The sequence below is a fragment of the Neurospora hispaniola genome, assembly GCF_033458365.1.
Source record: "Neurospora hispaniola strain FGSC 10403 chromosome Unknown B0T23scaffold_4, whole genome shotgun sequence".
Classification (NCBI taxonomy): Eukaryota; Fungi; Ascomycota; class Sordariomycetes; order Sordariales; family Sordariaceae; genus Neurospora; species Neurospora hispaniola.
In genome coordinates, this window is record NW_026944409.1 from 2,211,828 (window position 1) to 2,224,144 (window position 12,317).

The following is a 12,317-nucleotide window of genomic DNA, read 5'->3' on the forward strand; positions in this document are numbered from 1 at the left end:
GGTATTTTCCGCTCAATCATTCCCAGCGACCGTCTTCACAGCGCCGTGAAAGCAGGGAGGAGCCATGCAGGAGACTGTTGCGCAATTCTTGAGAGGTGGAGAAGAACGGAGTCGGCTTAAAAGTTCCAAACAGGAATCGGGATCTGATCGGTATCAAATCGGCTGCATTGTTTTTTATGTCTTCTCATGCGGACCGGCAAACCGATGATGGCATCGGTTCGGTTCGGTCATCGCAACCTGGAAAGTTCCCAACTGTCCCTGCCTCTCTGGGCTGGTGGTGGACTGGCGGGATGAACTGAAATGATGGATGCCTGAGGTGCGGATACGCGTACAGCTCGACGGAAGCTTTGAGGTTGCTGCAAGCTGGCTTCAAGCCATCCCATCCGAATGTGATGCGTTCTTTCTGGGCCGTTGCGACTTTGGAGATCGTCTTTCCCGCGCCCTTGGTTGGAGGCCCTGTCTCCTGTGTCCCTTGTCCCTTCCAGGCAAGCGAGCGAGGTCCATTCAGATGGTGCTCCATCAGCGTTGGCTTTCTGTCTCTATTGGCTCTTGGCAATTCGGTCAGCGGGGCTGACTGCCTCAGGTGGGGCAGTGCTAGTGTGTGTACCGACCCGCGGGATTGGTGCTTTGCCCAGAGCTGTACAGAATAGCGCTACCATCCATATGTTAGTTCTGCAATTTTCTTGTATCGGTGCTGTGACTCATACTTCCCCCTTTGGCTGGCTGTGCGGCAACCAATAAGAACGCACAATGCAATCTTGCAGGTGGGGAGTGGATCCATGGCGCCTGCATTGGCTTGGGGACGCGCACTGTCGCACACTTCCATCTGACCTTTCAGAAGGGTTTCGTGGTGGGCAAGGACCAACCGGTTGCGCGGCCGTGCGTGGGTGCCTCGCCCGGCACTGCCAGGGCCACTGCACTGCAGTTTGCTGCCTGATACAAAATCCTTCCCTCCGCCCAGTTTTCCCTCTTTGACCTTCCTTTCTCTTCTCTGCAACCAAATCCACCCTATCAAACCAAACCAGTATCACGAGAAGCATCCATCAAGATGCGTTAAATCGCTCCCATTTCCCCGTTCTTTCGAACTCCAGTTCGGTAATCGTCAACATTAAACAATTTTACGTTTCCCCCTCTCCGTCAACCCCTTCAGCTCTTCCTTCACAGGTAGATCTGAACTTCAGCACCCAGCTTCGTAGCTCGCGCTCAAGTTCTCTTACCCCCACCGCCACCATTCACGGCCAAGACTTTCCAGTCTTCACCACGGATTCCCAACAGTCAACATGGCTTCCCTCCAGTTCACCGAGCCTGCCGGCACTCTCCGCGCAATCACCAGCACAACAACAGCCACCGCTTCAGGACTTTGTCTTGTTCGATCAGCCGATCAGACCACACCGTCAACATAATCGCAACGCTCTCCAGCCTCCAACCCGAGGTATCAACCTGAATCAGCAACATCGTAGCCAGCATTTGTCTCCGTCTTTGCAAAACCAGCGAGTTGCAAACATCATCCAGGCTACAGGGCACCAAATCAATTCTTCGGCTTTCACCAATCGGTACAGCTCTTCTCAGAACTCGCATCCGCAACAGTTCTACGCTTCCTCAGCACCTTCTTCAGCTTCAATCCTGAACACCCAGAACCGCGCACAGCAGCGCCCTCCTGTTCCCTTGTTTCCCAAAAGTACCGGTAGTATTTCGTACGGAAAGCAGGGCAACAAGATGTTCTCAGGTAATTACACCTCTTATCGCATGCCGCCTCTCAACATGCGCTTACAATCTCGCACAGAACTGGACCTGCTGGATTTCGCCACCTTTGACGGTGGAGCTACCACCGAGGCGGCGTTCGCTTCGCCTGCCAACCAGACATACGATCTTTCGAGCAGCGTCCCTAGCTCCGTCTCCAACATGGGCACTGTCTCGCCTCAAGAGCTTCTGCTCCATGAGCCGTATCTATCTGCACCTAGCTCCACTGCTCTTACGGCTTTGACTTCGCCTTCGCTCTTCGACGGTTCGCCGGATTTCGATACCTTCGACATCTCTCCTAGTTTTGGACATAGTGACCTGGAAAACCCAGACACGTGGTTCTCACTGTTCCCTGATGCCAACCCGCTACCTCAGGCTCAGGTTCAGACCCAGCCTCAGACCCAGACTCAGACTGAGCAGCAAACACAACCGCTGCCTGAGTTGATTCAACCTGTGCAGCCGACCGTTCAGCCGACCGTTGAGCAAACAGTTCACTCTGTTGAAGCTTCACCTGCTACCCCATCTGAGGATCTGGAGGTTCTGTCTCCGGGCTCTGGTCATCAGAGGAGGAAGTCGTCTGTCAGCCCTCCCAGCGGTCGTCACTCGTCGGTCGCTGGTGTTGGCTCTCGCCGTCGCGACAAGCCTTTGCCCCCCATTATTGTTGAGGATCCTTCCGATGTCGTTGCCATGAAGCGCGCCCGCAACACTTTGGCTGCTCGCAAGTCTCGTGAGCGCAAGGCTCAGCGCTTGGAGGAGTTGGAAGCTAAGATCGAGGAACTGATCGCAGAGCGCGACCGTTGGAAGAACTTGGCTCTGGCCCACGGTGCGTCTACGGAGTAAACCGAACCTTTCGGCTCCTTGAACAAAAAAAAATATCCCTCGATGACGGGCATCGAGGAGGGGTTTCATTGTTTTTTTGTGAAATTCTTATCTCTCTTCTTCTTTTTCTGGTTATCATTGATTATTGAGTGTCGCTTGATCTATAGATCGCGCCTTGGGATATTTCTGGTTTCGGAGTTGTCAGATACCTTTCCTAGCTGTTACATCCAGCGGAAACCAAATCAAAAGTTTTCAGTGTTTTTAAACCATGTTATCACAAAGTGCCTTGTGTGACCGCTCCGAGTTTGTGATTTCCAATGTCTTCGTCGTGATGTCCCTTGGCCCCTATGTCAATACGAACGCACCCTGGTGATGGAATGTTCAAGGACTTTGTTCACCCGTGTTCAAGACTTAAAGCTGGTACAAGCTTTCACCACACCGTCTATTTTGCTGTAATGTAGGAATACAACTGGTTATACCCTTGGCCTCGACTACAAACACCTGTTGATTGCATTGTTAAACACGCTCTCCTATTTGCCCTCGTCATGTGAGAGATGAAGGACATGATTGGTAGGCGTTCCCGTCGCTTGCCACTTGCGATCTATCCCTTGATGACTGCTGTCTTCCATCAGTCATAGTCAGTACCTCCCGACCATATCGCCACCCATTTTGTTTTGTTCTTAAATATTATTGAATCAATGTTTTCAAGGGTTGTCGCGAAGTGTAATACCATTCAGTCCAACGCGGAAATATCGCTCGCAGGCGGGTTGTTGACATTCCGTGGCTTAAGTGATCAACGACACCACCACTAAACTCTATGTTGAGATAGATGCGGACGTGAGATCAGATATCTAATGCCCATCACAAGGATACAGAAAATACATGATTAGGTCCTCTTCTACCTACAGGTATTTCGCTCGTGCACATTGCCGACTAAAGTAGGAAATTTTACTATGTTGAACATCAAAAAACGGTTTGGCATGATCATGATCTTTCGCAGTTAGGGAGGGCCAACCTCATCAAGGGAAACAAACTTTTCTATAAATAACCCGAGCATTACATATATGGATGCTCAGTCAGAGTTCCAGAGGACGGCCGTATGATCCCTTACTACCTTGGGCTACTTCACAGCAGGAAAAGCACGAAGTAGAAGAATAAGTGAAGAACCATTTCTACCATAGTCACACAAAGCATGGAAACAGAGCACAACAATCTATAACACTTTATGACCGCTTTATCACCCTTGAGATTTTCGCTTTGTACAATCTACATCAATTTTTTCACACCTCCCACCCAACCACCACCACCACCACTTTTCCATCATCCCATCTTAATGCTTCTTAACAACTCCCGCCGCATCCGCCTGCGCCGCAATCCTCTTCTTGTACGCCTGTACATCACCAGGGAACTTCTCCACTGTTCCATTCTCGCACACCCACAAGCTCTTGCACACCGTCTGTAACATGGTAACATCGTGAGAAACCATCAACACACCGCCCTCAAACTTCTGCAGCGCTTCCGAGAGCGCATCCATGGCCTCGATATCCAAATGGTTCGACGGTTCGTCGAGAACCAAAATGTGCGGCTGCGTGAGCGCCAAGCAGGCAAAGGCCACACGGGACTTTTGACCACCGGACAACAAGGCCATCTTCTGCAGACCTGTGGTACCGGTGATGCCAAAGGCGCCCAGCTGGCGACGGTATTCCTCGTCCGTCTTTCCTGGGTACGTCTTGGCCATGAAGGAGACGGCCGAGGCGTTGAGGTCGAGGGCGTCGACGTGGTGCTGGGCGAAGAAGCCGATACGGAGACGCGGGTGCATGGTGATGAGGCCCGAAGTGGGGGAAAGCTTGCCGACGAGCAGCTTGAGGATGGTGGTTTTACCGGCGCCGTTGGGGCCCACGATACCGATACGGGAATCGAGTTGGACGTCCAGGTCGACGTTGCGCAGCAGGATCTTGTCGGGGCTGTAGCCGAAGGTAACCTCGGACATTTGCACAATGGGCGGCGAGAGCTTCTCCACCTCGGGGAACTGGAAGTGCACGCTGTACTCGGTCTCGGGCGGTTCCAGGACGGGCATCTTCTCGAGCTTCTTGATGCGCGATTGGGCTTCTGAGGACTTGGCCGCGTTGTACCGGAACTTGTCGATGAAGGCTTGCAAGTGGGCACGCTGCGCCATCTGGTTCTCGTACTCGCGCTTGGCCACCTTCTTGCGCTCCTCGCGCGTGGCGTAAAAGGAGTCGAAGTTGGCGCCGCGGTAGTAGTCGAGCCGCATGGAATGCTGGTGGATGATGTCGGTGGCAACCTCGTTGAGGAAAGCTCTGTCGTGAGAGACGACGAGCACGGTGCTGGGGTAGGTTTGGAGATAGTTGGATAAGAACGTGATGGAGGGGACGTCCAACATGTTGGACGGTTCGTCGAGCAGCAGGAGATCGGGCTCGCAGAAGAGGGCTCGGGCGAGGGCGAGACGCATACGCCAACCACCGGAGAACGTCTTGGTCGCAAACTGTTGGCGTTCTGGCGAGAAACCCAGACCGGCAAGAATGCTGGCCGCTCTCGACTCGGCTTTATCCGACTCCATTTCGGCAAGCTTGCCCTGGATCTCGCCGAGCTTGTTGTCCTGAACCTCACGCTCCCTATCAAGCTTAGCGGCATCGGCTGAGGTGTCGGCCAACCCGACGCGCTGAGCCTCAATGTCGGCCAACTTCTTGATGATCTCGGCCTGCTCCTTGAGAAGAACCTTACGCCAAACGTCGGCGTCCAAGACGGCCTGGATGGCAGGCGTGTCGTCACCCGTGAGTTCCTGTTCGACGTGAAGAATGGAAATGTGCGTGGGAATGGGAACCTCTCTGCGAGAGAGGGCTCTGAGAAGCGTAGATTTACCGACACCGTTGTGACCGACGAGACCATAGCGATGACCGTAGGCGAGAGTGAGAGTGGTGTCGGTCAGGATTCTGAGACCACCGATGGTAACGTCGATGTTGTCGATCTTGATGTCCTTGGTCTTGCCGGAAGAGCCGTTCATCTGCAGAGGGTTGACGGCCATGTAGAACTCCTCGTACGACTGAGCAGGATCGACCTGGTTGAGCAGACGTGAGGCCTCATACTCGACCGTCTTGAAGGTCTTCTTGTTCTGCTTGGCCGCAATCTTCCTTTCGGCCTTCTCCAGCTTCTTCTTGTCGACCTTGGACTCGACCTTCCTGGCGTTGGCCGACTCAAGATCAACACCGCCCGTGGCCACGGCCAGAGTCGACGAGATGTTCCTCTGAGCGCTCACTTGGATAGTCTGGTCAAGACGCTTCACAGCCGGACCCCTCTTCTCCTGGCTGTCGTTGGCAGCAGAATACCTGTCCACCCACTTGTCGACCAGCTGACGGATCTTGTCCTGCAGGGCGGCATTAGTACCACCGGAGGCCGAGATCAGCAGGTCGGTGATGGCGGAGGCGGCCTCGACGAGTGGAGACGGGCCGGTAGCATCCTCATCGCCGGACCAGGCCGTTGAGGCATGGGTGAGATAGCCGGCTGAATACTCGGAGATGATCGGGTCGATGTTGGGGAGAACGGTCCTGATTTCGGCTTCCATTTTGGCTATGATGGTCTGACAGGCGGCCGATCAAATTAGGGTTTAAACAAACACTGTCAGTTTTCTCACGTTTCCTTTGATCTTGAAACGTAGCTGTCGGAGTGCGATATCAAAGTGGAGTTCAACTTTTGATACTTTCACGGCGCCGGTCCGCCTCCCGGGCGCCCTCGTCTTCTGGGCGCGGGGCGGAATTTGCCGCCAACTGACCGCTCGACGGTGGGGTTCATGGAGAAGCTATGATTGGTTTGTTTGCACTCGAGGAAGCTAGCTGTTACTGTTAGTGCAGCAGCGCTAACGCCCGCAAAAGGAGCAACATCATCACGAGAAACTTCACCACCAGTGGCGGGCATCGAATCCTTTCCCTTTTTAACATCATCAGCACGGGCAGGCACCAGCTTTCTTGCATGGGATATTCTTTCCGCCTTCTAGAACACGCATCGTGCACGGGCAGTACGCAATAGAGCAGTGTAGACCCTCCAAAAGGGAAGGGTACATTCAATCAATGCCCACTAGCAACCAACTTGACCTGAGTCGAAGACGCACAAACCTTACCAAGTTCTTTGCAAACATGTCGACTGAATTGAAAAGACATCTGCCTTTGACCATTACACCATCTTGAACACAGGGGAAATCCAAGAAGCCACTTCAGCAATCAACCGCTGCTTGCTTACTGAGTGGAGCGTCACTATCACAGAAAGAAGAAGCGCGAAGGAGCAATTGGAGCAAATAGTACTGACCAGTACGAATCTTACAGTGCCCGGAGGACAAACATGCAAAAGCACACACATGCCCGAAGCCGCCTTGGTGTCGCCTATTGATGTCCTTCGCCGCCCATCAAAAGCAGGGGATTTTACTGGGCGTGTAAATTGGAATTGATTCAACCCAACAAATCAACATGTCGCAACCGACGGAGGTTCGATGGTGTGTGTGTGTGTGTTTGCCCGCGCGCGGGTGGACATCTCTTTTTATTCTCTATTCGTTCAGTTTTCTTTGTCTGTCTCCCTCACCTAATAGTAGAACTCCAGACAATATTCAAATCAACTCGGGCGAATTTTCCAAGACAAATTACCGACGGCGACCAGCATCACTCATCGTCTGATTCAGCCTGCCAGCTGTGTGTACCAGCTACCGCCGAGCTAATCCCTACCTCTAGGTAAGCTCTACCCTACCCCAACCTGCCCTGTCCCGTTACGGTGATAATTTGTTGGCGAAGCGAGTAGGTAATAAGCAAGCGATTACCACCCCTTGCCGACAACCAAAATATAAAACAAACCGCGCGTAAAATGCGGTTACAATGTGTGTGATAGTCACCAGCGGACATTCCCAATCCCCACTACTACACTACCTACCCTGGCGATAGCACCATCGAGCGGTGCTCTTTTTTTTTTTTTTTTTTTTTTTTTTTTTTCGGGTCTTACCAAGGTTAAATCGTTATTGGATGTCTGTGCTGTGGTTTAACTTCACAAACCTTTGCGCAGTTTCAATGAACAAGATTTCATTTTCGCCCTTGGACCTGCCTATCTCCTACCTATCTCTCTGCCCGCCACGGGCGCCGCCGTATGTATGTATGTTTCGGAGCAGAGTCAGAATCAGAATCAGGTAGATGCATGTTGCCAACAGCTGTCTATTCCAACTTTCGTGTGTCTCGGACAACGGAACGGCCCACGATTAGGGCAGAGGCGGCGCAACTGAGTCTTGTGGAGAGAAATACTCAAGGGATCGTTCGCCGCCTGTTTCTCCCCAGTGTCTCGCTAGATCGTTACGAGACTGTGGCTGACACAAATGGCTGGCGGGATGTGAAGTCGAGCAGAGAAGGGAAAGATAATGCAGTGGCCGAGGTTCATACCAGTAGTAAATGGGGGTATTGATCTTCGTTTCGTACCTCCTGTAGAAAGGCGACAAGGTGAACGATGGATGCTTCATAATATCAAACTTCTATATCCTCTAGTGGCGATCAACCCATCTACATACTAGCCTGCACAACAATGCTGTGTCGTGGAAACACAGCAATTGCTTGTGTCCTTGATGATCTGCATACACTGCCTACGCGCTATCGCCCGCCGCAAGATACATCGAATGATGATGTTCTTTTGTGTATCCCATCAAACATGTGGGTTCAGAGAACAGAAGCAGTTGAAACGATCTCAGCGATAGTTTTTAAGAGGGCGCTCGTGTTAGGGTATTGAAGCCCGCGGATATGTTGTGCGATGTGTGGACAGTGTAGGTCGCCGCTTCACCGGGATACTCTGGGTGTATGTATGCATGTTCTGGCTCACCCAGGTAGGTCTATTTGCAAAGTCATATATCTGCTAGAGCCTCAAGGGACCGACGTGTGTTTGATGGGTTCTTTGTGTGAATGAGAGGGAAATGAGTAATTGGACGGACGGGAATTATCGTAGTGACCAAAACATTTCCAGCAATTGATATGTACGTGTTTGTACGGATACTTGCGCCTTCAATGGGCGTCTAAGAACCATCCATCTGTAACGCTGCCGCGGGAAAGGGAAACTGAGCGGCTTTTCGTTTATAATAGAAAGCTCGCTCATTGGTAGTGATCAATCACATTTCCCTCATCGGCTTCGCGCGCAAAGAGAAAGAGATGATTATTGAAGATTTGTGGGGGAGTTTGAACTTCAACCTCCAAAGAGGTGAAGGATTCCGAACCATGAACAACCAAACATCACCAAGCAGACGTCCCGCGTTAATACCACCCACTCACTAGTCACCATCCACCACTCACTATCTATTCCATTCGCAACCCTTGTCACCCACATTCTTTTTATAGCATGGCAGCCATGCTTTTTCAGCCTTGTTGCTGCCAAGTTCTATCGATTTGATTGAAAATGAAAAGGATGTTCGACGTGGACAACTGTCTTCCAAGGGATTGATAACCGCCACAGTCTCATCCATCGCTCAGCTTGCGTGGGAAAGCCACGTTTCGCCAGATCTGTTCACGACATTGGGCCCCCGGTATTTGATGCGCTTTGGGACAATGACAATAACAATGGCAACAACGATGACGACGACGGCATAAAATATAATTGGGTAGCGAGAAATGAGCTAGTATCAGAGTTGGACGCAACCAAACCCGGCCACCCGCAACTGGAAGTCTCCCGATCCTGATCGAGTATTGATAGTTTTCTTGTTATAGGCAGGCATAGATGAACACAGTGTTGTGTAGTCGATTACTGAGGTGTATTCTGAGGGGGTTGCTAGCTTGCTAGCTGGCCGGCTAACAGCTCTGACACGGCTTGCAACAAATAATCCGTTGCGGTATAGGGATCGCCTACATGCCTTGGTAAGCCAGTTATCAGTTGTGAGCTTCGGGGCCAGATATACCCCGTACCAGATCCTTTCCTCCCCCACGCATCTCTGGGGCAAGGGCTGTGGCATAGAGACTCCAGGACTCGACATGTCAATATTCCCGGTTTCTCTCTCTGTATCGAAGTAGCTAACCTCTTCCGGCGTATGTGGTGAACTAAATCATGAAATAGGTAATTCGTGAAGGAGAAGAGATAAAATCACACAAGAAACGTTTCTACATAAAGGCGAACCAGGTGGTGACCAGTGGTGTCTGGTGATGGCCAGACAGCAAGTTGATGGACAGAGGGAAGAAGTTTGTAGTTAATAAGATGGTCCTGGCATAGGGAATCGGATGACTTGTGAACTGGCTACTCTTTGGATATAACATTGAATACCGTGGATGAGTGCTTTGAGCGAAGCACTGAGGATAGAGGGCGGGCTGTTATCGAGTGGATGTGTCGAGCGAGTAGTCATGTTGGACGTGGTCGTGGCCTGCTGGCCGGCGTGGCCTGCTGCAAGGTTCAACTCCGCAATGAAATTCAATGAGAGAGAGAGAGGAAGATCCTTGTTTCACGGAAAGGCAGGCAGGCTTCAGTTTTGGTGTGCATCAAGAGCTCCTCCCAGAAACCAGGGGTCGAGGATGTTGCGTGGTGTGAGCTGTAGCTTCCGAGGCACACATCGCATGCGGGTTTCAATGCATCATTTTTGGACGCCATCTGTGTTGTCATCGTTGTTGATGGTATCAAAGAATGAACCGAAAGATGTTGGACGTTCAGAGTCAAGAGGCAAGGGGTACAACATTGTTTCATCGGATCCACGGTCAGATAATTGTGTGTAGGTAGATGGATCGCAAAAGCAAAACCCCAAACGACGCAGTCAACCTACTGTACCGTTGGAGACAGAAGAAGACCGGAATCAGCGGGCACCAATTGTAAAGATAGTCTCTCAAACATTGTCTCGCTCTGGGTCGGTACATAGGTACCAGGGGAAGAAAAAAAGAAGCATCGAGAGATGGCTCAGAGCGGATACCCATCACAATATGGCAGGAGCAGATGATGGCACGAGGATACCACGATACACGGCACAAAGCTCGTACTCGGTGGAATCCATGACGTGCATCATCTTCTCACAAGAAGCTAGGGATGAATTGGCATCTGCAATTCTGCATGCTCTTGTTTCGCGTTTGTGGAGGGCTTGGGTCGATTGGTAAAATTGGCGAGTGGATATGGGATTGGGGATGCAGCCGGCGTGCACTGCATCTCAAAGTCTGGTTTCAAAAACAAGCAAAAACAACGTCAACGGCCGGTGAGATTGGAGAAGAAGAACAAGAAGAAGAGGCATGGCCAAGTCAAAATGCTCCACTTTGGAAAGCGTGGCCATGTCTTCCTTTCGTTGCTCCATTTTCATTCTTCCTTCAGTTCCTTCTCTCCAGTGTTCGCGCGCACCCGCCGTGTGCTACATCCATGCCGGGATACGTACCTCTAGGTACCGCTGGCACGAGCGCAGGCACGCACCGCGCGCTCCCCGTAGCCCGCCGTGTCCACAGGTGGAAGCAAGCGAGTAGCTGACAGCCGGGGTACAGACAGGCATGAGAGCAAATCGCGCCAATCCGAACGGCTTCCCTGACCCGGCACCAAACTTCCACTTGAGTCCCTCTTCTGTCGAGCTTCGTCCAGCAAGGACCTGACCCAGTCGATTCCCTTGCCAGTGGACCCACCCCTCGCAGAGGTCGGGTGCCATGGATTTCAGCACCGAGGCAGGTCCCAGTGGGCGGCCGGCCGTCACGGTCCAGGGCCCCTTGAAAGGTGGTAGTAGTTGGAAGGACGTCCAGTCGCAGCCATCGCACGGCTGCAAGCCGAGACGGGCGACACGGGCGACAACCTCAGGACGGACGGGAGGTGCGCGACCTTTTCTCGCCTTTTGGGGGGGACGGAAGAGCAGAGGAGGACCTGCGTGAGGTGACCTGCATTGACCTTGTTGATTTTGCATGTCTCGAGCTTGATTCCATTGATTCAGTTCAACCACACACCCACCACACAACAACCTCTCCCTTACCTTCCTTTCCACCACACAAGGCGCCTGCCGTACTCCCGTTCCAGAGGTCTAACCCTTCCATTCACTCATTGGTGACGCTGTGGTCAGTCTGTCTCTGTGTTGAATGTGGTGGTGTGGTGGTGGCTTTTGAGAGGCTCCTCCACCATTGTCTTGTCTAACACATTGTTTGTCTCTTTCCCCTCGTTTTTTCAGTGTGGTGGTAGACACCAGAGGTAACTACACCTACCTGGACCCTCGAGCCTACCTACTTGCGACAGCGTGCTGTACACGCCAGACTTTCTCTCACTTGGACCCTTCAACCTAGGTTACCGCGGGCCTCTGTTCAGGCCTTGACGTCCATTCATTATTCAGATAGATCATCTTTGAATCGAACGAGGTCGCCATTGAGGGTTGAGCAAGCTACCCACGCCAGCGACACTTGCTCGAATCTGTTTGGCAGCGATCCCCTCGCCTATCGAACCGAACAACAACAACAGCGGTGTCTCTGTTTCCACCCCAGTGTCCGCCACAGCCGTGTCGGCAGTCTGGAGTCTGTACACACTACATACAGCAAAGGGAGAGTCGGATCCCTTCGTCCCTCGCAGGTACGGATTCGGTTGTGCATAGAGTGGCCCCAGGTTCTGGTCACTCACTCGTCAGCGGTCCCCAGCTCCGGCTTGCAGGTTCAGGTTCAAGCTGTCTCGTTCACCTCCACCACCCAAAAGCGGCCAAGTCCCCCAAAGGGGCCCCAGGACAGGCCACCTACCGCCGGCCCAGCACGAGTCCGGAGACCCAGCAGCGAATTCATTCCGTTCAGCAGGGAGCGAGCAGACCTTTCCAC

General features: G+C 52.3%; 2 protein-coding genes across 2 annotated transcripts; one reads left to right on the forward strand and one right to left on the reverse strand.

The window, feature by feature from the left end:
- The first annotated feature begins 1,385 nt into the window (after positions 1 to 1,385).
- On the forward strand, positions 1,386 to 2,913 carry B0T23DRAFT_143846 (cross-pathway control protein 1). Its single transcript, XM_062832410.1, has 3 exons — positions 1,386 to 1,649; positions 1,708 to 1,726; positions 1,784 to 2,913. The coding sequence occupies exons 2-3, from the start codon at positions 1,717 to 1,719 to the stop codon at positions 2,578 to 2,580; spliced, it is 807 nt and encodes a 268-aa protein (XP_062692979.1). The 5' UTR covers positions 1,386 to 1,649; positions 1,708 to 1,716; the 3' UTR covers positions 2,581 to 2,913.
- A 727-nt stretch (positions 2,914 to 3,640) lies between these two features.
- On the reverse strand, positions 3,641 to 6,365 carry B0T23DRAFT_379864 (P-loop containing nucleoside triphosphate hydrolase protein). The gene has a single exon (XM_062837174.1). The coding sequence runs from the start codon at positions 6,137 to 6,139 to the stop codon at positions 3,890 to 3,892; it is 2,250 nt and encodes a 749-aa protein (XP_062692980.1). The 5' UTR covers positions 6,140 to 6,365; the 3' UTR covers positions 3,641 to 3,889.
- Positions 6,366 to 12,317: the final 5,952 nt, after the last annotated feature.